Raw genomic sequence first — 27,594 nt, forward strand, 5'->3', positions numbered from 1 at the left:
AGGGCCACCTTGAGAATAAGAATCTGAATAGAAGGATAGGATCAGCTTTATATGTGAATAATGGGCCATATGGACAAGAGGACTAGATTTCACAAGTGTGAAAAGTAAAATCAAGGAAAACAACAGGAAAAGTAAAACAATGGTCATATAGTTGGGGCTTTAAGCTTCCTCCAATGAAGTCTTCTTACGAAAGGGAAAGAAAAACAGAACCTACAGTTATATGGCCATAATATGGAAAATGTAAACTTTTTAAAATATCTGGGTATTTGGTTAGACCAAAAGGGTACATGGAAAATATGTGTAGAAAAGGTAGAATCAAAATGTAATAAAGTTATCAATTTAAAGTGAGCAATAGCTGGGCATGGTTGGGAAGCTCACAAACAATTGTTGATGTAATAGGCAGGTAATAGGAGAAGTGCCCTCAGACCTAAGAAGAGACAAACACATGCTCACATATTAGAGTCAGCTATGTGGATTTGGTAATGCAAACCTTGTCAAAAGTGTAATCAAAGAATGTTGGATATACAGTGCATCCGGAAGGTATTCACACAATTCACACAATTCTACACAAAATACTCACATAATGACAAAGTGAAAAATGTTTTGTATACATTTTTGCAAATTAATTAAAAATAAAACACTCAAGAATTGCATGTACATAAGTATTCACACCCTTTGCTTTGAAACTCAAAATTGAGCTAAGATGAATCCTATTTCCTCTGACATCTTTGAAATATTTCTACAACTTGATTGGAGTCCACCTGTGGTAAATTCAATGATTGGACGTGATTTGGAAAGGCACACACCTGTCTATATAAGATCCCACAGTTGACAGTGCATGTCAGAGCACAAACCAAGCCATGAAGTCAAAGGGTTTTTCTGTAGACCTGCATACAGATTGTATAGAGGCACAGATCTAAGGAAGGGTACAAAAATAAATCTGCTGCATTGAAGGTCCCAAAGAGCACAGTGGTCTCCATCATACGTAAATGGAAGAAGTTTTCAACCACCAGGACTCTCCCTAGAGCTGGCTGCCTGGCCAAAAAGAGCGATCAGGGAGGTGACCAAGAACCTGATGGTAACTCTGACAGAGCTCGGGCGTTCCTCTGTGCAGATGGGAGAACCTTCCAGAAAGACAACCATCTCTGCAGCACTCCACAAATCAGGCCTTTATGGTAGCGTGGCCCGACAGAAGCCACTCCTCAGCACAAAGCACATAAAAGCCCACTTGGAGTTTGCCAATAGGCACCTTAAGGACCTAAACAACATTCTCTGGTCTGATGAAACCAAGATTGAACGCTTTGGCTTGAATGCCAAGCATCATGACTGGAGGAAACCAGGCACAGCTCATCACCTGGCCAATACCGTCCCTACAGTGAAGCATGGTGGTGGCAGCAGCATCATGCTGGATGTTTTTCAGCGGGAGGAACTGGGAGACTAGTCAGGATATAGGGAAAGATGAATTCAGCAAAGTACAGAGATTCTTGATGAAAACCTGCTCCAGAGCGCTCTGGACCTCAGACTGCAGTGAAGGTTCACATTCCAACAGGACACTGATCCTAAGCACACAGCCAAGATAACAAAGGAGTGGCTTCAGGACAAGTCTCTGAATGTCCTTGAGTGGCCCAGCCAGAACCCGGAATTGAACCCGATTGAACATCTCTGCAAAGACCGGAAAATAGCTGTGCACTGACGCTCCCCAATCCAAGCTCATCAAGCTTGAGAGGATGTGCAAAGAAGGATGGGAGAAACTCCCCAAATCCAGGTGTGCTTAGGTGGGCCAAAAGAAAGAAACTAAAATCAATATTTTTTTAAACGTTAGACCATATTGCTAACAACCAAAAATGTAGAGGTTGATGAAAAACAGTATACTAAGTTCTAAAAGAAGTACAAAGTACAAACAAGTACATTGATACAGGAACCAATATATAGAAGCTTACCAAATAAAGATAACCCTAACCGATGAATTTTATTTTGTACTATTGGTAAATAATAATCAAAAAATCAATCTTTATTTGTATAGCGCCAAATTACAACACACTTTATCTCAAGACACTTTTACCAACATAGAAGGTCTAGACCATACTCTATGTTAAATTATGAAAAAAAAACCAACATCAAGATGAGCATTGCACCACAGTATTTAGCAAGTTACAGTGGCAATGAAAAACTTCTTTTTAACAGGCAGAAACCTCAAGGAGGACCAGGCTCATGTTAGACAGCCATCTGCCTCAACCGAGTTTGGGTTGGAAAGAGGGATAGAGGAGAATAACAGAGAGAGAGAGCGATGATAGTGATGAAACGGATAGTAGTAGTTGTAGCAGTCGTAGTAGTTGTTGCCGCTGGAGTCTGAAACGTCCACAGCAGCATCACATTCACACCACATCCACTCCCTGATGGTAGATGGTACTCTACAGTGTGGTAGTAGTCGTAGTATTACCTAATCTCATTCCTACACTCTCAAACACTGCTGAGCAACTTGGGGTCCAGCGTCTTGCCCAAGGATACTTCGGCATGTGACCGCAGGAACTGGGATCGAACCGCTAACCTTCCAATTGATAAACGACCGACTCTACCAACTGAGCCACAGTCCATGTGTCTTATCTTAAGGTCATTTAAAACATAGAACAAAAAATCTTTTAACATATTGTATGTTCTATGCCTAAATCTATTCCTAAACCCAAATGAATGCAATGTAGGCCTTTCACAAATTAACCCTTTATTATAGTAGTGATTCTAGCAAGAGCACATGGGAAATATATAACAGTATATCTCTCTGTGTGTGTGTGTGTGTGTGTGTGTGTGTGTGTGTGTGTGTGTGTGTGTGTGTGTGTGTGTGTGTGTGTGTGTGTGTGTGTGTGTGCGAATCAGGTTGGTGTTGTGTGTGTGTGTGTGCGAATCAGGTTGGTGTTTAGAGAAATAATTGTGCCCTTACATTGATAACTACATGACAAAAATCCAAGCGTGTCTAAATAATAGGGGATCAAATAGTCGGATTGGCAACAAAATGAAATCCCAAAATCTGTATTTTAGGCAAATGTTTGGACAAGGCAGTTTATAATCCCTTCAATTCATCCTGATACAGGTTTGAACAACACAGTAATCTGCTAAATTATATTCATGAATGCATCATCTCTAAAAAAAACATTATCAATAAAAAAAAAAACCCATAAAGCTTCATTTGCAGCTATCTAAAACTAGAGTGCCAGAAAAATAGTGAGTCATAAGCAGAGCAAGCTTTGCTGACAACTATACCATCATTCCCACTTGCCCTTTCATCGTTACAAGCCACTAAGTGTTTTCCAATTTTCTGTGCATCTTCACCATTTCTTTTGCTGCAGGTCTACATTATGGCGAGCAGACAGGCTGTGAAGGCTGTGCTTATTGACCTCAGTGGAACTCTTCATATAGAAAATACAGCAGTACCAGGGGCACAGGATGCCCTGAAGAGGTAAGAAAATGGTCCTTCCACAGATGTTAGACCAACATACCCATAGCAGTGATGTTGCTCGATGTGCGTCCTGTGTCCACACAGTAAAATCACTGCTCATGTGTCCCAGGGATGCACCTATCACTCCCATGCAGAATTATCTGTAACATCCGTGTAATGACGCTACTTGGCTCAACGCTGAATGTTTTCTCAATAGCCCCTAAACTTTTAGGCTATTAACAATGTTACAATCCCCTGTCAGCCCCGTCTGTCTTATGTTTTAGGTTAGGGAATTCACAAGACCGTGAGGGGTTATAGATCATTTTAGGCCGCTACGCAAGTCTGGTTATTGTTTTGTAAAATGTTCCCTAACAGGTAGCGTGGGATCCAGTTTAATTTATATGGGGCGGTATTGGTCACCCAGGTAACTAGGTACTAGGTCACAGAAACATAGAAGCTCATTTTTGGGAAATTTGCTCTGATAGTTGCTGCTGAGTGTTGTGATAGATGATAAAACAAAGAGGCCGTATCTGTATGGCAGTGTCATTTTTAGCAGTTAATTTGACCAAATTAAACTTGATTTTTCCCTTTTGATAGGGTTAGTAAATGCAGCAAAAATAATATTAAATTGATAAATAGCAACAATACATACACATTCTCCTTTTCATTCATAAGATAGTCCTTTACATTCATTCCCTTTCTCAAATTAATATTTCTGAGAAGGCACGAGTGAAAATTAATCACCTTCAACAAGTCATATTTTGGTTTTAGAATGCTGGAACCAGTTGCAGAACAATCAGGTATATAACAGTATTGACTCTAAAGGATTTTTTTTTCTGGTAACAATATTGTTTTCCCTAAATTGATAAACAGATTCTTTGTAATTGTATATCTATATTCATATCTTAAATTGCTTTATATATATATATATATATATATATATATATATATATATATTTATATATATATATATTTATATACATATGTAAATACATATGTATATAAATATATATACGTCGTTTTTTATAGTTTGTTTATTATTCATCATGTTGTGCACCATAAAGGTGCCCAGCCCATATGGACTTACAAGACACTACAAAAACAAAACAAAATAGGAGCAACAACATAAGAAGAAAAATAAAAAAGAAGAAAGAAGAGCAGTAACAATACTGCACATGTCCAACAATGACCTAAAGTAATTCACAAGCACAGTGGTACACTTCAGACATTTGACAGTGACAACAACTAAATCAGACATAGAGTGTGCTCCTACGCTGCTGAACAGCATTTAACACAGACTGAGCAAACTGGAACATTTTGTGTGAAAACAGGAACTGAAGTCTATCTTCATCAGACATGGAAAACAAATCAGGACAGTTTTCTGATATTTTGTTGAAAAGGAGGCACCTGAGATCATGATATGATGGACAGTGGAATAAAAAGTGCATTTCATTTTCAACTTCCTCCAGATCACACAAGGAACACTTTCTTTCCTCCTCGGGAACAGAGTGGAAGTTACCTGTCTCTAATATGTATATGTATACATATATCTGTGTGTGTGTGTGTGTGTGTGTGTGTGTGTGTGTGTGTGTGTGTGTGTGTGTGTGTGTGTATCTTTTAACTAAAGCAATCAAACAAAAAGCCTGAAGTTGATTCATTGTTGTTTAACAAGACTTATTGAAGAGGTCAAAGATTGGAAACGAATACATGTACTCCCCTCAAAATATTTAGAAAAATCTACTCTGACCAAGAAAAAGTGGCACACACAGAAAGCCTGCCTTAGAGCCAAGGTTTTGTATTTCTTTTTTAGGCTACTGCAAACATGCAGCCCAGACTCCGCAAGTGATGGCCGCAGGAAACACACTGCGCACACAGACTCCATGGAACAGCTCAGCTCCCAGTCCCACCACACTGCTTTTGAAACCCTACACCACTCTTTGTGCCGAACAGGCACAACATCGGACGTCACAAACATCTGCCGCCTCCGTTAGGGAGGAAGAGGATGAGGGAGAGGAAGGGGCCGACCAGGTGCCTTTATAGTCGTCCGCCTGGTAATTATGTGCCACACTGACCCCTCACAGTAGGGAGTGCAACTCCCTATCTTGCCACACATACATTATACCTTCCTTCATAACTAAAGAGTTTGAGTGCATCAGTAGCTTACTACACTGCGGTTAGTTACACTTTCACTACAGACGTTGTATTTTTGCTTGTTTGCACAGCTCTGTACTAAATAATAAGAATTTTACATAATACAATCCTACCTCAAACAGAGAAAGTTTGATATACAGTTGCAAGAAAAAGTATGTGAACCCTTTGGAATTACCTGGATTTCTGCATAAATTGGTCATAAAATATGTTCTGATCTTCATCTAAGTCACAACAATAGACAAACACAGTCTGCTTAAACTAATGTCACAAAAATAATTATATGTTTTCATGTTTTTCATGGTGACCACACCATGTAAACATTCACAGTACAGGGTGAAAATAGTATGTGAACCCTTGGGTTTAATAACTGGTTCACCCTTCTTTGGCAGCATTAACCTCAACCAAACATTTTCTGCAGATCAGACCTGAACAACGGTCAGGAGGAATATTGGACCATTACTCTTTGCAAAACTTTTCAGTTCAGCAATATTCTTGGGATGTCTGGTGTGAATCGCTCTCGTGAGGTCATGCCACAACATCTCAATCGGGTCGAGGTCAAAACTCTGACAGAGCCACTCCAGAAGATTTATTTTCATCTGTTGAAGCCATTCTGATGTTGGTTTACTTCTGTGCTTTGGGTCGTTGTCCTGTTGCATCCCCCATCTTCTGTTGAGCATCAATTGATGGGTCGATGGCCTTAAGTTCTCCTGCAAAATGTCTTGATAAACTTGGGAATTCCTTTTTCTGTCGATGATAATAATCTGTCCAGGCCCTGAGTCAGCAAAGCAGACCCGAACCATGACGCCCCCTCCACCACCCTTCACAGTTGGGATGGGGTTTGATGTTGGTGTGCTGTGCCTTTATTTCTCCACACATAGCGTTGTGTGTTCCTTCCAAACAACTCAACTTTGGTTTCATCTGTCCACAGAATATTTTGCCAGTAGTGCTGTGGAACATTCAGGTGCTCTTTTGCAAACTTCAAACCTGCAGAAATTATTTTTTTGGACAGCAGTGGCTTCCCCCATGGTGTCCTTCCATGAAGTCTTGTTCAGAGTTCTACATATTGTAGATTCTTCAACAGAGATGTTAGCATGTGTCAGAGTGTTTAACGTATCGTAGATTCTTCATGTTTACATGGTGTGGTCAATAAAAACATGAAAACATATATTTTTTTGTGGTATTAGTTTAGACAGACTGTGTTTGTCTATTGTTGGGACTTAGATGAAGATCAGAGCACATTTTATGACCAATTTATGCAGAAAACAGGTCATTCCAAAGGGTTCACATACTTTTTCTTTTAAACTTTAAAAACAATCCTCTAATACAAATGTACCACTTGTGTTCTCAGGATATTACTCTTCTCCTCCAGGTTTATTCTTTGTTTGTGTACAATGGCCTTACTATGCCGTCATACACAAACAAGACGGTAACGTAGCTTGTAACTCCTGAGGTCTGCAGACTTTTTTTTTTTTTTTACTTTTACTGAAAAAAATGCAATCTTACATATTTTTAAAATAATAATGTTTTTTGTAGACTTCCTAAATCAAATCCCTCTTCCTCTGCCTGACAAATTGCAGTCTTCTTTTCCTTACGAGTTCAACCAATCCTTAAAAAAATAAATGAATACATTTATACAAACTGTCAAGAACAATAAAAAGTACAAATAAAGCATGGATTTCAAAAGTGTTTATCCTCTGTTGTCTACATAACAGGAAATTTTGCATCATATCAAATATTACATATTTAAAAAATATATATATTCTGGATAGGATCTTAGTGTCAGTGTGCCAGTTCCCCTGGCAGTCTAAGCCTATAGCAGCATAACTAAGATCTGGTCCAAGCCTGAGCTGGGTCTAACTATAAGCTTTATCAAAAGGAAAGATTTAAGCCTAATCTTAAAAGTAGAGAGGGTGTCTGCCCCCTGGACCCTGACTGGTAGATGATTCCAAAGAAGAGGGGCCTGATAACTGAAGGTTCTACCTCCCATACTACTGTTGTTGTTCATAACAGGTAATTCTGCATCATATCATAAAATATCAATTTACAAAATGTATATTCTCTGGGCTCTGCAGTCAAGAGTTTCTTTGTGCTTCTGATTATTGTACGGATAAACCAAAACAATAAATTCTACATTACAAATAGAGGCGTCTCAGACCAAAGTTTTAAGATGCTTTTCCAGGAGCAACATATGTGTTCAAAAATGTAATTGATGTTGTTTATTTACCAGAAGTTATATGACAGAGATGCATTATGCTCACTAATGTATTCTAAACATTGAACACTTAAAAAGAGATGCAAACAATGTTTGTTTTGTTTTCTTATTCAGAGTTTTAAATAAACTATTTGAGGCAATTGATCCAATGTCACAAGCTCGTAACAGTAGCATGTCAGTGTTGTCTAGGAAGAAAAGAAAAAGTGATCCGGATACTCTCTTATTACAAGTTTTTATTTCTATGCTTTTAAAATGTGCCTGTACTTTAGACAGACTCAAACTCTCTCTCCCAGGCTGTGAATTTGTCCATCAGGTTTCTGGCTGAAGGTTTGGTGTGAGAGATGACCTTCCGAAAGTCATCAGTTGTCACAGTTTCCAGCTGGAAATCAGGCATACCAGAATCACCTGTGAGGGAGAATCCCATTGTGGTGTAAGTGTTGTATTCAAGGACTCATGACAGAAAACATAGCTATTTTGGTATGTGTGTGCATTTTATTTTACCGTCCTGGTGGGATTCAAGAGCATCAAAAATCTTGCGGACTGGTCTCATCGCAGCCTCCTTACACACCAGTCTTAAATCAGAGCCAGAGTAACCTTCCATCTCCTTAAACACACACAACAGCTTTGTGATTTTTGATTTATACTTCACAAAGGACATTTTGAATGGATACAATGGGTCTTACTCTAACAGACCTTTGCTAGATTTTCATAGTCCAGCTCAGTTCGTAGCTCCACCCCTCCAGTGGCACTAAGAGGAGGCAGCCAATGAGAAATCATGGTTTGGCGAGCTATTGAGGAGGGAAGACTGACTAGAATCCTTTTCTCTAACCTCCGCAGCATTGCATGGTCCAGCTCCCTGATTGAAGAGCAGGAACAGCTACAAATTAGTAAAGCGCTTTGCATTTCTCTTTCTTTTCCAGTCCCAACATATCCTGAATCTAAAAAATAAGTTGACCAATAGGACATCTGCCATTCAATGAGCAAAATATCTCTTGAGGAAAGCAGAGCACAGAGAAAGGAGAAAACTAAGGAGTAGAAGTGAAAACAGAATTATGTACAAGGACCTATTGGAACACAATGATTTTTTTCTTTCTCTCTTCTTTGTCCAAATGAATTGCATATTTTGGGGGCTACACGTGTTCAAACTTGCAAATGCATTAAGGCCTGAGGGAAAATTTGACATTTTAGGGATTTGGAGTAAAACTTCATAAAAAGTAGCCCCTACCCTAAATCTTCAAAGTTCATTCCCTCCAGCAGTGGGTTCAACCTGCATGCATAAGCATCAGTATGCATATAGCATGCACAGACATACAAAAAAAGTCTCATACTGCCACAGTGAAATCTCGACAGGAAGTCCACAAATGTGAGTTGAATATCTGTTTGAGCCGAGATACAGGGTGCATTTTTGAATGTTGCCAAATAATAAAAATCCCTTTTACCTCCATATATAATGTTTGATCCTGACATGACATGTATGATAAGTGTCCCAGGCTGAACACACCTCCATGCAAGCAAAATAACCACAGTGCCCCCCTTCTGCAAACAGGAAATTATGATTTACTCTATAATGCACCTCTCTTCCTCTGTTCAACTTATTGACCACTTATTTGGTCAGGAAAGCCTTCAGACTTTGATGAAGCATTATTCTAATTATGCAATTATATATTACACCACCTATTGGAAACAAGTGGCAAAGATTCCTTTATGCAGTTCTGAATTAGCTGTCAATGATAACTGTTTCACTAGTGCACTGTCATCAACATGTCCTACAGATGATTACTTGGTCAAAGTCAAAGCCCCACCTGCTGGGTAAAGGCAGTACTACAATATCCTCTCTGTGCTTGAGATTCTGGTGGTTCAGATTCTGGTGTGCTTCTCACAGATACATTATGCCTTCATGTGCACAAAGGTGTGTTGGACAATTGTTGTGTTCACTATCTTAATAAACAAAAACAATGATAACTATTTCACGTGTGTCTATGTTTAAGTGTTACCAAGGCAAGTTGGAGGCAGCCAATATAAACACCAGGTCATCAGATTTTGCAAGTCCGTCCATCTGGACCAGAAGCTCAGTCTTCATCCTGCGGCTTCCCTCATGCTCTCCTCTGAAAACAAATCAAGCAAGTTAATTTAGTCAGTTATGACTTAAGTTTCCTAAAATTCATATTATGTTAAATGTATTTATGTAAATACTTTTTCAATCACACCTTCTAAAATATATAAAATTCAGTTCTGCAAGAACAAATTTCTCAAATTCCAGGAAATAGGAGTTGGAAGATGAATGGAATGGAAATTGATTTGTTTTGGTTACTTTTCCAACAGTGTGAGTGCATGTAGAGAAATTAAGTGATGTTAAATCTATCCGAGACTATCCGTCTCATCACTATCATCACTCTCTCTTTCTCTTATTCTCCTCTATACCTCTTTCCAACCCAAACTTGGTCGAGGAAGATGGCTGCCTGACATGAGTCTGGTTCTGCTCGAGGTTTCTGCCTGTTAAAAGAAGTTTTTCTTTGTTGCTGTAACTAGATAAATACTGCAAGGTGCAATGCTCATGGTGGATTAAAATAAGATAAGATTGAGTCCTGTCAGTGCGAGGGGACTGGATTGTATCCTGCCGTGATGTTGGGTCTTTGATAATAATTCAACATACAGTAGGTCTAGACCTGGTTCAAAATTTACAGATATTTCATAGTCATTTGCTTGTTATTATTAAGCAAATACTGACTGTATACCTTGCTTAGGTTAAAAGTCACAGTTTTCATAGCAGGCAGTAAACTCCAAAACTTCCGCATTGGGGGTTCAGCTCACCCCATAGTGGTTCCTCTCTGGCTCATCACTGACTCCAACTCATCTAGAAAAATAGTGGATGGGGCATGGTATCTGGCCAGCTCAAACAGAACCTGCAAGACATTTAATTTACGAATATCAACACCACATATGAGGTAAAGGAGAAATTACAGTAATTAACTAGTTTTTTATTGATTGATCAGTTTGATCTAATGTGTAGCCGTACCCTGACCAGTTTTTCAGAGTCTCCTCTCCACTTGCTGACAATGCTTGAGGCTGAGATGTTGAAGAAGGTTGTCTTACACTCTGTAGCAACAGCCTTTGCCAGAAGCGTCTTCCCTGTACCTGTTTGAATGTATGGAGGAAAATATTCTTTTAAGTAGGTCCATGATTTAGAGCAGACAAACATCATTTTACAGCTGTGGTTCAGTAGGTAGAGTCGGTCGTCTCCCAATCGGAAGGTTGGCGGTTTGATCCCAGCTCCTGCAGTCACATGCCAAAGTTCATTTATTGTTTTACAACTTGGTCACACACAACAGCCAGTAGGTTATAAGCCCTCAAGTCTTTCTTTAAATACTAGAGAAGAAACTAGAGAAAATTGTGATGAACAGAGACGTAAAGCCAAATTCAGTCAAATGATAGTGTCTATTAGAGGCACACACTCTTGGAACAAATTACCAGCTTATATCAGGGAGCTTGAAAACAACTGTATCTTAAAAAAAAACCATATACATTGGTTAAAAACGAACCAGTCATGTACTAATGAATAATATCTGTTTCCTCATTTGATGCCCGTTCCTGGGAGCTTTGGCCTCAACTTCAATCTGTTTTTATAATGTCACAAAAGTGTACATTTTGCATAATTTGTAAGATATGTTTGTATGTCATTTCACATAGTGTCCTGCTAACTGTCTTGTCACATACTGTAACTTTAAATCTTAGTTTTGTTTTATGTAAGTACCTGCCTTAGGGCTACGGATGAAATGTACCTATTGTGATAATTCCGGCATATTTACATTGAAGCATACTGTTGAAATGTTGATTAATGTGCATTATCTTAATCAAATAAACTCAAATTGAAGTGTACTTGAGCAAGAAACTGAACCTCAAATTGCTCCCAATGTTGTTCAGCGGTGTGTGAATCTGTATAAATGAGATTAGCTAATACTGATGGTCCCTTACTAATCGCAGCCTCTACCAATAGTGAGTGATGTATGTGAGTGGGTGAATGCGACAAGTAGTGTAAAAGCAGTTACGAGTTAATAGTGCTTGCTTACCTGGGGGGCCATACAGCAGCAGACCCCTCCAAGGAGAAAGGATGCCTGTAAATAGTTGAGGGTACTAAAATGGGAGAGAGGTGGAGCATATTATTAGCACAAAAACAACCAAATATTTTAATCAAGTCATTCTTTAAAATCAGAATAAAAAATCTTGACAGAGAAACTGAGACTGAGAAACCTAAATTACCATATCCTTCAGGCCAATTGGCTGTTATGGGCTATAGTATAGTATAGTATAGTATAGTATAGTATAGTATAGTATAGTATAGTATAGTATAGTATAGTACAGTATAGTATAGTATAGTATAGTATAGTATTGTATTGTATAGTATAGTGTAGTATAGTATAGTATTGTATAGTATAGTATTGTATAGTAAAGTATAGTACAGCATAGTATAGTATAGTATAGTACAGTATAGTATAGTATAGTATAGTATAGTATAGTATAGTATAGTTTGACATAGTGTGGTCTAATTTGACATAGTGTGGTCTAATTTGACATAGTGTGGTCTAGACCTCCTATGTTTGTAAAAGCGTCTTGAGATAACGTTTGTTGTGATTTGGCGCTATACAAATAAAGATTGATTGATTGATATAGTATAGTATACTATAGTAAAGTATAGTACAGTATAGTATAGTACAGTATAGTATAGTATAGTATAGTATAGTATAGTATAGTAAAGTATAGTTAAGTATAGTATAGTACAGTATAGTACAGTATAGTATAGTACAGTAGTATAGAATCATTTCTGGAAATGCCACATACCACAAATTACTCTTAGCTTTCAGTAACAAATAGTCACATCCACTAACTGACCATATTCCTTGGAGAGCAAACAGCATTGAAGAGAGAAACTTGGGATTGTTGGAAGGTGGAGATATGGTGTTTTATAATAAAAGAGGAGAGCAAAAGAGGAGATAGACACATCAGTCCTCATCTTTGTCTGTAAATGTCAAGAGGATGCAGACGTGATTTGTTGTCATCAACATGAGAGACCTAGGTGATGACAATATGCGTGTGTTTGTATGTATGTGTCTGTATGAGTGTGTCTATGTGTGTGCCCATATGCATGTATATATGTGTGTGTAATGTCTTTGTTTACCAGAATACTTGAATGTAGAGTTTCTGTGTGCATCATATTGTTTTAGGCAGCTGGGTACAAAAATTCTAAATGGTATTGCATATACAGGTATGTGTGTTCCTGCCTCCACGCCTATCTTTCCAAGTGTGTATGTTTGCTGCCATATTATATCAGATATAGATTTAATGTCAGCTTAACAGACTGGCCTGACCCATCTGCCCTCCATCTCTTTAAGCCCTTTAAAGGAGATGTATTTTGAATCGAACAAAGGCGAACAGGGCTGGATAACCAGCATACCCAGGCAGTGGCCATACCTTAATAGGATAAACGACAGCTTCCTTGACTAATCGCTTTGCATCCTCCAAGCCCATGATGTCCTCCCAGCGCACATTGGGGCTGTGCAAGTAGATGTCCTTTATGTATAAAAACACACAGAAACACTGAGTTAAAGAGGGATTGATATCAGGTAAAAAGTGTCACACACATCCTTGTGCAATGAGACTTGTGTCCTTTAAAATGAAGCATCAGATAACAGGAATAGATAGAACCTTAGGATTCTTTATAACTGCACATACATTCATCACAACAAAGCTCTCCACTGCACTCTAGTGGACCTATTTGGTCTTTTCATATCTTAGTGTAATGCGCCTCATTTTAAGCTACAGAATATAATAATAATTGCAAGTATTTTAATGTATGTGTGTTTTGAATGAAGTGGCTGAGTTTGTGTAAATTACTCTGCTGATGATTGCAGCCAGTTCTCTCATCTCACCACTCATTCCAGAAAAACCACTAAGGGGCTTTAGCAGCTTTTCCTGAAAAACAGCATGATATTAATAGGATTAGTAATATTATGCGTTTTATTATTTCCTGGCATTTTAATGTCTTCACACAAAATTATTTATAGCTACTTATACTGCTTTTTAAAAATATTCATTTAACTTTTTTGATGTAATTACCATGTTGTCTGCGTCACAGCTAGCTCCTTTGACAGTGTCAAACATCAGATCTCTCCCATCAGTCATCTGGCCCTAAGACATGCAATACATTATTTCATACATTCAGGTCTGCATTCAGGTTTGCATAACTCAAACTAAACTGATGGCTACGTTCATGTTTAAAAAATGTTATGTAAGATAAGCATTACTACCACAATTGTGCATTTATTTTTTCATTTAAAAGGACCATGCATAATAATTACATTTTAGTAAATATGCCAGAATTAGCCAAGAGGCTAGTTTACATCCGTAGTCCCTTGCTAGATGTTAAAAAGGCTCCATAAAAAGATTAAGATTAAACAAAAAAATAAAATAAAGTACAATAAATGCTCATGTTTCAACATGCCTGTGTGCTGTGTCCTTTCTATGTGGATTTCACGTATTCTCAAAGTAAATGACTTCCTTCCATACTCCAAAGACATGCAAGTTAGGCTATTGGGTGACTCCAAACTTCAACTGGCTTTTGTGTATTGCTTAAGTGAATTTCACATAGTTTCACTCTAGCTCCCCATCACCAATATTGTGCTACATATTAAGAGCATGGGTCATGAGGGTCTTGGCATGTTCCTATGTGCACAGTAACTTATGCAATAATGTTTTTTTGGATCAATATAAAAGTTTATATTTTAAGTTTAAAAATAAAACAACTGGAGCAAATTTGAAAATGTCCGATTTAAGTTTCAGATATATCTAAAAAAAATCCTCATTTGAATGGTAGGATAAGCTTTTAATTTTTAATTAAACTGAACAACGAGAGTAATTCCCCAGTACCTTTTTGATCATGACTACCTCCCCAGCTGGCCCACTTCTAATGGAAGAAACTTGTAGACCAAACTCCGGCACTTCTGTAGGTACAGAACAGCTATTCTCCTGAAAAATCAGATACAGACATGAAGATGCCTGTGTATTTGCCTTGTATTTTAATATTATGATCTTCGTTCACTGCTATACTGTACATTTGCATTTGAACAGGCCAATGTCTTCTTAAAGCTGTTTCCAGACAACAGGCCCTGGGACTGGCTGATTTTGGGAAGAGGCTTTACAGATGAACTGGGACTCCTGATGGACATTGTGTTTGTTTTGTCAGCATGTGAGGACAGTGCACAACTGAAAGAAAGAGATGAGAAGGGATGGAGATGCTCACCTCTTGACTACACCACTTTTTGCAGATCTGTTTTCACCTTGACAAAAAAAAAAGATGACATTGATTGCCTTTAATTGAGATTTCATTAAATTATCTGAATTAAGCAACACATTTGTCCCATCAAGCAGGAGATGGTGTTTGTGGGTTACCAAGTGTGTTACCAATGGTCATATACCTGGCTCCGCTTTTCTTTTAATAAGTTTGGGATATTTCTGGAACTTGACGTAGTGATAGCTCTCGTACTCAGTCAGAACCATAGACAAATCGATGTTGTCACAAACCTCGAACTTCCGGACACCTCCATTGGTCTCCTGGTCCAAGGCCACAGCTGCAGCCATGTAGCTGGTAGACAGACACACGCATGAAATAACTCAAAAAAAAAAAGAAAAGTAACAAAGACAAGGTCAACAGTTTACAAATGGTCTTGTGTCAGCCTGCATCATCTATCATGCTGTGGACTTTACTCCTGTTGAAAAATGCTCTTATGTATGCCAAACAGAGCTAATTTGTTCTTTTACCCTTTCCTGTTTAAGAAAAAAAGAAAAACAAACCCAGGATAAGACCATGATCTGAATGCTGAGAAAATTGTCATGACCCAAAATGTTCCAACACACATACTGACCCTTGTCCAAGCAGGTATTGGTTAATAAGGATGAGGAGGCTCTTCCTTCTCATCTCTGTCCTCAGTTCATCCTATTGGAGAGCAACACAGTCACACTTAAAACTGGGACTTAAAAACACCTCAAACACAACTGCAGTGCTGTGAGGGGCACCGACTGCTTAGGATAAGCTGTCATAACACATAGTCTGAAGGTTTTTGTTGTTAATTGCGAGTGGTGTACTCAGGGGGGGTGGTTGCCCTCGTGCCATCATGTCCGAAGGAAATCACGCTAAAGTGCCCACTTGGATTCCACTGTAGCAGATGAAACATTAAACAATTGCCTTCTCTGTTGCTCTTTCAGTGGAAGCTGCATTCAAGGTTCAAGGTTCAAGGTTCAAGGTTCAAGGTCCACTTTATTGTCATCCAGTCGCATTTAAAAACATTTAAAAACATGAAGGAACGAAACACATTACTCAGGTCCAGCAGCATACAGAATAGACAACAAGCTAAAAGTAGACTCTATAAATAAATAAATAAATACATAATCTAAAGCCTACAGTAAGTAAATATAAGAACGCAGTTTAAAACCAGCGAGAAAGTGCTGTAATGTGTGCATGCAGTCACAGCCGTAAAGTGCCCTCTAGATGCCCCACCAATGAAAAAAAAACATTAAAAAGTGCCCTCTAGATGCCCCACCAATGTAAAAAAAAAAAAAACATTAAAAAAGTGCCCTCTAGAGGCCCCACCAATGAAAAAAAAACCATTAAAAAAGTGCCCTCGAGATGCCCCTAAAATGTATAACATGCAAAAAAAGTGCCCTCTAGATGCCCCACCAATGAAAAAAAAACTTTTAAAAAGTGCCCTCTAGATGCCCCACCAATGAAAAAAAAAAAACATTAAAAAAATGCCCTCTAGATGCCCCACCAATGAAAAAAAAAAACATTAAAAAAGTGCCCTCTAGATGCCCCTAAAATGTATAACATGCAAAAAAAGTGACCTCTAGATGCCCCACCAATAAAAAAAAAATAAAAAAAAACATTAAAAAAGTGCTCTCTAGATGCCCCACCAATGAAAAAAAAAACATTTAAAAAGTGCCCTCTAGATGCCCCACCAATGAAAAAAAAAAACATTAAAAAAGTGCTCTCTAGATGCCCCACCAATGAAAAAAAAAAAACATTAAAAAAGTGCCCTCTAGATGCCCCACCAAAAAAATAAATAAAAAAAAACATTAAAAAAGTGCTCTCTAGATGCCCCACCAAAAAAATAAATAAAAAAAAACATTAAAAAAGTGCCCTCTAGATGCCCCACCAAAAAAATAAATAAAAAAAAACATTAAAAAAGTGCCCTCTAGATGCCCCTAAACTGTATAACATGCAAAAAAAGTGCCCTCTAGATGCCCCACCAATAAAAAAAATAAAAAAAACATTAAAAAAAGTGCTCTCTAGATGCCCCACCAATGAAAAAAAAAAACATTAAAAAAGTGCTCTCTATATGCCCCACCAATGAAAAAAAAAAAACATTAAAAAAGTGCCCTCTAGATGCCCCACCAAAAAAATAAATAAAAAAAAACATTAAAAAAGTGCTCTCTAGATGCCCCACCAATGAAAAAAAAAACATTAAAAAAGTGCCCTCTAGATGCCCCTAAAATGTATAACATGAAAAAAAAGTGCCCTCTGGATGCCCCACCAATAAAAAATAAAAAAAAAACATTAAAAAAGTGCCCTCTAGATGCCCCATCAAAGAAAAAAAAAAACATTAAAAAAGTGCCCTCTAGATGCCCCATCAAAGAAAAAAAAAAACATTAAAAAAGTGCCCTCTAGATGCCCCATCAAAGAAAAAAAAAAACATTAAAAAAGTGCCCTCTAGATGCCCCACCAAAGAAAAAAAAAAAAACATTAAAAAAGTGCCCTCTAGATGCCCCTAAAATGTATAACATGCAAAAAAAGTGCCCTCTAGATGCCCCTAATGTATAAAACGTAAAAAAGTGCCCTCTGAATGCAACTCAAATGTACCTCAAACGTATAAAACTTTTGTTTTAAAGTGCTCCATGTTGAATGTAGTTAATTATGTTATGTTATGTTATGTTATGTTATGTTAATTTTATACTATTATCAGTAAGATAGAAATAAATTGCTTCTCCAAATGTTCGGGGGGAGGTCCCCCAGACCCCCCTCCTATTAACGCTGCCACAATATATTTAAATTCGCCCTACACTGTGAGTACCAAATGTTTGAAAGGAGGTGCCCTTTTTTTGTTTTCACCCATGCCACTCAAACAACCTGAGTCGCCACTAAAATTGCAATCATTATTGATGATGATGGTGACTCATTTCAACTTGTGTTCGACGTGCCAGATGGTAGTGGCAGAACAGAGACCTGTATGAATTGGTTCGTCGTAGTAGTTTTAGTCTGCCTTTTCTCTTCATGCTTTTTTCTTCCCTTGACCGGTATCCAGGCAACCATAGACGCCGGGTGTGCTACTGAAAAACTAGCTTAACAGCTACCTATTCACGGTTCTCTTGCAGGAATTTGATGCACTAAGTATGTGTAGATCACAGTTCTTTACTAGAATGATCGTAAATTGTGTACGACGTTACCTGTCTTCTAGGGCAGTTAATTTAACAATGTGCAGAGACAACCTACAGGTCCCTCTCTCAAGAATCCTACTTTCGCTAGTAAGCTTAAATGTCCTTTGAGTTCTGCTCGTTAAATCAACCAAATAGAGAAACAGACCACCTTATTAACTCACCGCCTCCCGGGCTTGATGTGCGATTTTCATGGACTGAAACGACAGCTCCATGGTGATTTTGAAAGGTTAGCCAGACAGCCGATAAATGTGCAAGTTGTCTTCAGTTGTGCGCATGTAGTCTGCTGGCCGTCGTCATGCAGGGTCTGGTTTTTCCTTCAGGGCTGCCGTACATTGGACACAATTGTCATTACAGTTTTTCTCGATTGTTTACACACATTTTCTGAAAGCATGCCTCATACTCTCAGAACTCTACACACAAATCAAAATCACACACACAATGGGCAAAACCCCTCAATTATCCTGCAAAATGAAACTTTACATTCAAAACAATGTTATCTCTTCTCAAAATGGTATTTTGTTTTCAAATGACACACAAACCACCATATGAATAGACATTTATAAGAACCAGTTGAACACTGATGTACTCAATGTAAAACACTCTGATAAATGGAAAACACTTCTTCTCCATTCATCAGAATGACTTAGGCCTTTTTTTCTGTTCAGTGTTACACTTACTGCAGACAGTCCATACATAAGTGTGTTGTAAAATATTTTAGAATATTGTTTTTATACTCAAAAAACACAAATACACGGTTACAAATCTATTTTATTTTTCCCCCAAAACAATGTACACAGTGTACTTCCCAACCAACAAAGTTGCACATACAGTGGTCTACATACAAAACAACAGAAGAATGTACTGTATACAGTTACAGTAAAGATCCACTATGCTGCATCCTCTCTTCTGTTTCGGTCTGGCCACAGCACCTCATCCACATCACAAGCAATGTTTTCCCAAGCAGCGGGGGAAATAAAGCTCTGATTGCTAATTGTAAAACTGTGTGACAGGTGTTTGCCCATGTGATGAGTGTGCATAGCAGGGCAATTGACTTTAGATTTTGAATGACAGTTGTTCCTTGTGAAAACAAGATATTTTCTTCATGAAAATTGTGCCAAATGCAGAGAATTGTGTGTAGTGTTTTTGAAAAAAAGTGTGTTTTAGAGCTGCAGTTTGAGTGTAAAGCAGGAATTGTGCTTATAGTTGAGCAGAATTGGTTCAGGGGGTTGATGCATGAGTTACATGTTGTGGTCATTGTGTCTCAAGTACCAGTAATTGTGTGTAAATAATTGAGAAAAACTGTAATTCATGCATTTACAAGAAACAAGACAATTGTGTCCAGTGTACGGCAGCTCCGAAGGAAAAAACAAACCCTACATGATGAGGGCCAACAGATATATTTATATTTCTTTACATATATTTATATGCATTCATATGTATATAGATATAGGCTATGGCAAGCCATTCAGGAATTTATTTTGAATGAAAGTCTGAATATATTGAATGAAGTCTGAATATATGGAATGAGAGTCTGAATATATTGAATGAAAGTCTGAATATATGGATTGAAAGTCTGAATATATTTAATGAAATATATTGAATGAAAGTCTGAATATATGGAATGAAAGTCTGAATATATAGATTGAAAGTCTGGATTTGTGGAATGAAACTTGTAATGAAAAATGACATCATATATGGCCTGCGCCATCTGGTGTTTTTGGGGTGTGATACTTTATTCCGTATAGATGTAGCTTTTAGTAATGCAACATGAGTGAAGCACAAAATATTTTCACTGCAATATTAAGTAAACAAGAGGTTATCAACACCCTGGGTAATGCATCTGCTGTTTAGTAAATCCGTATAGGAAAATGAAACCCACTCCTCCTCTCTATTAAGTTGGTTTCATATATATATATATATATATACAGTGGGTGTGGAAAGTATTCAGACCCCTTCACTTTTTCTACATTTTGTTATGTCACAGCCTTATTTCAAAATTGATTAAATTCGTTTTTCCCCTCAACATTCTACACAAAATGCCTCATAATGACAGTGAAAAATGTTTTGTAGAATTATTTGCAAATTAATTAAAAATAAAACACTCAAATATTGCATGTACATAAGTATTCAGTCCCTTTGCTTTGAAAATCAAATTTGAGTTCAGATGAATCCTGTTCCTCTGACCATCCTTGAAATGTTTCTACAACTTGATTGGAGTCCACCTGTGGTAAATTCAATTGATTGGACGTGATTTGGAAAGGCACACACCTGTCTATATAAGATCCCACAGTTGACAGTGCATGTCAGAGCACAAACCAAGCCATGAAGTCAAAGGAATTGTCTTTAGACCAGTTCCTCCAGTTCAGCAACAAGTCTCTGAATGTCCTTGAGTGGCCACTGTAAAAACTGTTGCTTAGATTCAACTCAAAAAAATTAAGGCAACATTTTCCAATCAATTTTTGGTAGTTTAGTGGACTTATTTGTATTTTAAGTTGGTAAAACTCTATTATACTTAGTTTACTCAATGCTAAATAAATTAGTAGATGCTACTAGGAAAAGCCAAAAAATTAAGTTTAGCCAAAGTTAAAAATGTTGCACATTAACCACAGCCGATTTAATTATATTAAGTACCATTCAAATGAAAAATATAAAAAAAAATGATTTGAATTAATCCATGTAATCAAATATATTAATTTCAAACAATTCTTCCTTTCCTTTTTTACACTACTTAAAATAATTAGTTATCATTGCTATAAATAAAATGAAAGATGAGAGATATACATTTCCAACATTTATTTAACTGTGTGAACATATACAGTGACACTGAGTTGGATCCATGTGAACTTTGATTCCCTCGATGACGATGCCTACTGTGTCTGGCTCACAACAAGTATAGATCTTCATGCTGTGCATTTTGAGGTCCTCATGCACATTTGACTCTGCTACACCCTGCATGCCAAACAAAGAGAAATAAATTAATAAGAAATTCAGTCCCATGTGTTGATGAAAGACACAAATACATTTAATAGAATAGTAGGGGTGTAATATATTTGCAACAAAATATTTCGGTATGCACCTCTCTCTTTGAGAGATACAAATCTCACAGATCTCACGGCTGAATGTGTAAAATAATGATGATTTCATCCTGAAAATGATTTATGACCTCATCAAAAGTCTGCATTTATGTGAGATTGTGACTATAAAATTGACACTGATTGAGGATTAACTGCCATGCTGCACATCTTGCCTGCCTCACGGGTCATTTCAGACTACTGGTTTGAGACTAAATGATAATTTCCCCGAAAATAAGCATCAACAACCCAGAAATACCTGCTTACTACTTCAGTGCAAATATTTTCAGTGTTGCTAAATTAGCAACAAATTAGCAATGCTAATGAGAGTCCAGCCACAAGAATAACGGGCATTTTATTTGAAATGCCCGACTCAAAAACAAACAAGGGGAACAATTTGGATTTGGATTGTGGCAAGCACACAAAACAGGCTGCAGACAGTCATTGGCAAAAACGTAAACGGTATTACTTGAATTATTTGTTTGAGACTAGCTGTACACTGTAAGGCCTCATGGCGCGCATTTTATGAATACAACTGAGGAATCCAAGTCATGCTTTCGAAAACAGCGCAGTACATCATGTTCATTCAGAAAAAAAAGGTTACTTAAATGTGTTTTGTGAAGTATTATCCAGCATGTAGACTCCATGAAAGATTAATGCGTTCGATGTTGGCTGCAGGACAGGAGCGAACGTTAAACGTGTCTTGGCATGTCCTCTATGCTACATGTGGGCGTGTCATGTCGTTTTACTTTCGAGATGAGGCGTTAAACTGAGTTTTGTCAAATTAATTTATTGTGAAGTTAAACAAAAATCAATTAAACGCTAGAAAATTTCAAGTTACCAAAATATTCACACTTTTCACTTATAGGTAACTTAAAAAAACACAAAAAGAAAAGTAAACCGATTTTTCAGAGAAAACCTACTTTTTAAAATTAAGTTATCTGGACATTACCATTGAAAGGCTTTTTACAGTGATCAGAGTCTGGACTTGAACCTGATTGACCATCTCTGGAAAGACCTGAGAATAGCTGTGTACCGATGCTCCCCATCCAACCTCATTGAATTTGAGAGGATAGCAAAGAATGGGAGAAACTCCCCAAATCCAGGTGTGCTAAGCTTGTAGCATCATACCTGAGAAGACTGGAGGCTGTAATCACTGCTGAAGGTGCTTCAACAAAGTATTTAGTAAAGGGTCTGAATACTTATGTGCATGGGATATTTGAGTGCTTTATTTTTAACTAATTTGCAAACATTTCTACAAAACATTTTTCACTGTCATTATTGAGTATTGTGTGCAGAATGCTGAGGGAAAAATTTGATTTAATCAATTTTGGAATAAGGCTGTAACATAACAAAATGTCATAAAAGTGAAGGGGTTTAAATACTTTCCGTACCCACTATAAATATATATATATATATATATATACATAATTTTGCTCGAGGACACCAAGCTAATAGTTAAAGAGGTTGTTATCCATCCAACTTGTACAGAGCCTGGGTGAACCTCAGTCGCCTTTCTTGGATTCTGAATGCATTACTTTCAAATGCATAAAGAGAAGGAGTGCAGGTGGGAAAGGCAAGTGGGTCAGGCTGACATTAAATCTATATAAGATATCTATATATGAAATAAAACACATTCACACGGCCCCCTCGCCAGGTTGGTTGTCTTGCCTTTGCTTTTGTGTTGAAGGAAGTGGTAATTGGTGGGAATGGGCCCAGTGTTCTCAGTCTGTATCTAAGCTGCCACCATGACTCTTTAAGGAGATCTCTCTTCATGCACTTTGTTTGGTGTCTTTTTCTTTTTTTTCAACCAACACCTGCACAATGCATTCTCCACACACCCACTTAATGACACTGCTGGTGTTCACATGGCTGTGGCTCAGTGGGTAGAGTCGGTTGTCTTACAATTGGAAGATTGGGGGTTCAATCCCAGCTCCGGCAGTCACATGATGGAGTGTCCTTGAGCAAGACACTGAACCCCAAATTGCTCCCGCTGTTGTTCAGCGGTGCGAATATGTACAAATGACAGATCAGCTAATACTGATGGTTCCTTACATTAGCAGCCTCTACCATCAGTGAGTGAATGGGTATGAATGGGTGAATGCATCAAGTAGTTTGTAAAAGCGCTTTGAGTGGTCAGACAGACTAGAAAAGCGCTATATAAGTACAAGTCCTTTTACCATTTACATCCCATCTCTCTGAAGAACTAGTTTATGTTTATGTAAATACATGTATTAAGACATTTCCTGTGTCTTTCCCTTTTATTTGTCATAATAATAATAATAATAATAATACATTTTATTTAGAAGCGCCTTTCAGAGCACTCAAGGTCGCTTTACAGACAGATAAAAAACACAATAAATAAAAGAACACGATAAGATAAATAAAAACAACAAGCAAAGTAACACCAAGTTAAAAATGAAGCAGTGGAAATTAATCAGGGAATGCAGTTTGAAACAGATGGGTTTTGAGTTTTGATTTGAAGAGGGGTAGTGAGTCAGAGTTTCGGATGTCCGGTGGGAGTGAGTTCCAGAGTTGGGGAGCAGAGCGACTGAAAGCTCTGCTCCCCATGGTGCTGAGACGGGCGGGGGGCACAGAGAGGTGGAGGGAGGAGGAAGACCTGAGGGAGCGAGAGGGGGTGACGATGTGGAGGAGATCAGAGAGATACGGGGGGGAGAGGTTGTGGACGGCCTTGAAAGTGTAGGGGAGGATTTTGAAATTGATTCTGAGTTTGACCGGTAGCCAGTGGAGCTGCTGGAGGATGGGGGTGATGTGGTGAAAGGAGGGGGTTCTGGTGATGATGCGGGCTGCAGAGTTTTGGACCAGTTGAAGTTTATGGAGGGATTTGTGAGGGACACCGAAGAGGAGTGAGTTACAATAATCAATACGGGAGGTGACGAGACTGTGGACCAGGATAGCAGTGGTGTGAGGGGTGAGAGAGGGGCGGAGACGGTTGATGTTGCAGAGGTGGAAATATGCAGACCGGGTTATGCTATTGATGTGAGAGTTGAAAGAAAGCGAGCTGTCGAGGATGATACCCAGACTCTTTACCTGAGGGGAGGGGGACACTGTTGAACTGTCGATGGAGAGGGAGAAACTGTCGGCTTTGGATAAGGTGGATTTGGTGCCTACAAGGAGGAGTTCTGTTTTATTGCTGTTGAGTTGAAGGAAGTTGGAGGTGAACCAGGACTTGATCTCAGAGAGGCAGAGGGTGAGGGAGGAGGGTGGGAGAGTGGAGTCGGGCTTGCTGGAGAGGTAGAGCTGGGTGTCATCCGCAAAGCAGTGGAAGTGTATGCCGAATTTGCGGAAGATATTGCAGAGTGGGAGAAGGTAGGTGATGAAGAGGAGGGGCCCCAGGACAGAGCCCTGGGGCACACCTGAAGTGACGGGGGAGGGATGTGAAGTGAAGGATATGAGTTGGATGAACTGAGTCATGGCTTTTTCACAAACATGACACAAAATAGCTGGGAAAGAAGGAATGCACAATTAAACATTATACACATACCATTCATTGTCTTGAGTGCATAAGGGCAGTTCAGCTTGTGTTCCCCCAAAAATATTACCTGTTACCTCGAGGTTTCTGTGTGTTAAAAGGGAGTTTTTCCTCGCCACTGTAAGCTGAATACTGTGAGGTGCAATGCTCATGGTGGTTTAGATGAGATAAGATTGAGTCCTGTCAGTAAGAGGGAACTGGATCGTATCCCGTCTTGGTGTTGGGTCTTTGTTAATAACTTAACATAAAGTATGGTCTAGACCTGCTATGTTTGTAAAAGCGTCTTGAGATAATGTTTGTTGTGATTTTGAGCTACACAAACAGCCAGACTTCTCCACATATCCTCTCATTTTTTTAAAAATAAATCAGAAACGGATTATGCATGAGGAAATGAAGCAAAGTGCAGAGACAGGCTCATCTTTGGAGCAAGTATGCTTCTTGAAGTTGGTTTCTTTGATTAGTTGGTTAAGATCATCAAGATTCACTAAAAAACATCTTTTCACACACACACACACACACACACATATGTACATAAATATTAAATTGGTGTTCTAAAAATTGTTGCTTTGGCTTTTTATTCACAAGTTAAATCAAGCAGTCTTCTTTTGAAAGTGTTAACTTGGTCCCCATATTTAAAGGTCAACAACCAGGTTTTATGTGACAGCCAAAGCACTCTCTAAATCCTACATATTTTTTGAAGTCCTTGGTTGTTGTAACAGTTATGACTGAAAGTACAGTGACCTGTTACACCATCTTTGTGTAAGTTGGTCCAGTGTTTGGTTTGCACCACGTATAAGGTTCATCTTGACTAGTAGAGCTTCCAAGAGATGTCACAGAAATTATGTTTTCACTCATTATGGGCAATCAAGTCAAAGCTCTTTTCTTAATGAGATGTTTGTTTAAGTACTGACTCTCATGCCTGAGTGGCTCTAAACAGGCCAACAACTGAAAATAAATAATGTTAACTCTAATCACTCAACATCAACGTAAAGGTATGCAAATTAGGTGAAAATCAATCAACAGCTAGTGAAAATAACAACAGGGATATTGAGTGGTGAAATCACCAATTACAACAAACGTTCAGTTCGTAGCTTCTCTATTTTGGTGCAGATGTAGTTAATGTTCAGGGAAAATTAAAGTGTGAGCACAGATCAAAGTAATCGAACATTTTGAATTGATGTAGTCCATTGTTGAAAGAACATTGCCGACATGAAACTGCCAGTACACTCTTCTTCTCCTCCAAGTTATCCCATCTGTCATCTGTCACGATGCAACCAATATTTTACAGACTTTATTTTGGAAATCATTGGTGCATTCCTTTTCCGTCAGAATCTGCCGTTTGAAATATTGTTCCTGGGCTTGTAAAATTGTCTCACTGCTTGTAAAAGTGTTTCTGATTTTGTAAATTTGTTTTCTTAAATATAAATTTGTTTGGGCCTTCATTAAAGTGTTTTGTAAATGTACTTTTGTTTTATAAAATGTAAAAATGTTTTCCAAAGTGTGAATTTGTCTTTGACTTTGTTGTTTCATCCTTTGTAAATTTTCATTGCACTTCCCAATTCCCAGCCACCATAGTTAGTAGGTGTTACTGACTGTCAGTACTACACATTTTAAGCTGATGTAAAATGTAAAAATGTAACACTTCTGTTGATGCAGTTTAATGTTGAAAGGTAAGAAAGTGACTTCTAAACACTTTTAACAAGGGGCAAGAACTTGAATGTAGACATTTTTAAATGATCTGGCACATACTAGAGGATAGTTGTCAGATAAAACTGCAAACTTTTGATGTTAGTGTCTCGTGGTATCCTTCTATGCCTCTGCTGTGACTCAGAAAACACCAGCCTCTGTAAGAGCTGTACCAGCCTCAAGCAGTAGACCCTTAACATAGACATGTATAGTGTAGAACATTGTGAGGAAGTCCTGAGTGCTGAACAGGGTGTCAGCCAGTGCAAATCCGAGCTTAGAGGGTATGAAACCTTGACCGTACTCCACCATCCAAGTCCCAGCACTCCACTGGACAGAAGTGGCTTCGCCTACACCATGTACTATTGTATCCCCTGCAGGGAAAAAATATTGTCACTGGGAAACACCCACTGGTAAAATTGACACTGAAAACTATTCCAAGTAAAAACATCAAATTCAAACTAAATGTGTCGGGAATTACCAGGGTAATATATTTCACTCTTAGTTGTACCCTCTTTCCACTGTCTGAAAGTTCCAGATATGATGGTGTCAGAAATCTCCGCCCAGTACCGACCTGATGGATGAAGAGAGCATATGTGGAGTTGAATTTCTGTTGTCTTGCTTTTAGACTGATAGTGTACATCAGGAAAGCCCCCAAAAAGGCATCCAAGTAATTATTTAGTGTGGGAAAAATGTATCTAAGTATAGATCCCATCCCATTTTGCATCAACAATAGAGGATACTTTCATCCCAACTGACTTCTCACCTGAGTGCCCTCCTGTGTCCACTGCAGTACCAAACAGCAGCAGGTACTCTGTTAGTGAAGCATGAAGGAGACACATCTAGCCCATCCAGCCCCCAGCATTCACAAACACCCACTGCAGGTCTTCATCTGGTAGGATGTGGCCAGGATACCTAGTTCAACGACAGTGTTTAACGGTCCCATAGAATCAGAATCAGAAATACTAGTTATCCAGGAGGGAAGTTCAAACATCACAGTTGCTTTCACACACAATAAAGAATTAAGAATATTTTAAAAAATAGCTATAAAACAGCTTAATAAATAAGAAAA

General features: G+C 38.2%; 2 protein-coding genes across 6 annotated transcripts; both read right to left on the minus strand.

The window, feature by feature from the left end:
* Nucleotides 1–8,008: 8,008 nt before the first annotated feature.
* On the minus strand, nucleotides 8,009–18,600 carry katnal2 (katanin p60 subunit A-like 2). Of its 5 annotated transcripts, none has more exons than XM_034710331.1 (17): nucleotides 18,437–18,600; nucleotides 15,710–15,780; nucleotides 15,263–15,429; nucleotides 15,088–15,124; nucleotides 14,900–15,002; nucleotides 14,715–14,813; nucleotides 13,905–13,976; nucleotides 13,683–13,760; nucleotides 13,260–13,358; nucleotides 11,861–11,924; nucleotides 10,810–10,928; nucleotides 10,605–10,696; nucleotides 9,788–9,898; nucleotides 9,019–9,060; nucleotides 8,487–8,649; nucleotides 8,295–8,397; nucleotides 8,009–8,198 (listed from the first exon to the last, which is right to left on the minus strand). In XM_034710331.1, exons 1-17 carry the CDS (start codon nucleotides 18,485–18,487, stop codon nucleotides 8,059–8,061), a joined length of 1,611 nt encoding a protein of 536 aa, XP_034566222.1. In that variant the 5' UTR covers nucleotides 18,488–18,600; the 3' UTR covers nucleotides 8,009–8,058. The 5 variants fall into 5 exon arrangements, with proteins under 5 accessions (XP_034566222.1, XP_034566224.1, XP_034566223.1 ...); XM_034710333.1 differs by having other exon boundaries at nucleotides 18,424–18,544; XM_034710332.1 differs by lacking the exon at nucleotides 9,019–9,060 and having other exon boundaries at nucleotides 18,437–18,598.
* A 7,881-nt stretch (nucleotides 18,601–26,481) lies between these two features.
* On the minus strand, nucleotides 26,482–27,437 carry LOC117830803 (sigma non-opioid intracellular receptor 1-like). The gene is made up of 3 exons (XM_034709079.1): nucleotides 27,289–27,437; nucleotides 27,004–27,096; nucleotides 26,482–26,896 (listed from the first exon to the last, which is right to left on the minus strand). Exons 1-3 carry the CDS (start codon nucleotides 27,362–27,364, stop codon nucleotides 26,667–26,669), a joined length of 399 nt encoding a protein of 132 aa, XP_034564970.1. The 5' UTR covers nucleotides 27,365–27,437; the 3' UTR covers nucleotides 26,482–26,666.
* Between the last annotated feature and the right edge of the window lie 157 nt (nucleotides 27,438–27,594).

The sequence above is a fragment of the Notolabrus celidotus genome, chromosome 19, assembly GCF_009762535.1.
Source record: "Notolabrus celidotus isolate fNotCel1 chromosome 19, fNotCel1.pri, whole genome shotgun sequence".
Lineage (NCBI taxonomy): Eukaryota > Metazoa > Chordata > Actinopteri > Labriformes > Labridae > Notolabrus > Notolabrus celidotus.

Bases quoted from the DNA above. Each gene is read 5' to 3' on its own strand.
- katnal2 (XM_034710331.1), bottom strand. From the start codon at position 18,487: ATGGAGCTGTCGTTTCAGTCCATGAAAATCGCACATCAAGCCCGGGAG. The intron at 15,430-15,709 runs GTCAGTATGTGT...TCTGTCTACCAG, and splicing joins CAATACCTGCTTGGACAAGG to CTACATGGCTGCAGCTGTGG. The intron at 15,003-15,087 runs GTGAGCATCTCC...AATGTCCATCAG, and splicing joins AAAAGTGGTGTAGTCAAGAG to GAGTCCCAGTTCATCTGTAA.
- LOC117830803 (XM_034709079.1), bottom strand. From the start codon at position 27,364: ATGTGTCTCCTTCATGCTTCACTAACAGAGTACCTGCTGCTGTTTGGT. The intron at 27,097-27,288 runs GTGAGAAGTCAG...TTCATCCATCAG, and splicing joins GGACACAGGAGGGCACTCAG to GTCGGTACTGGGCGGAGATT. The intron at 26,897-27,003 runs GTAATTCCCGAC...TTTTCCCTGCAG, and splicing joins GAGTGAAATATATTACCCTG to GGGATACAATAGTACATGGT.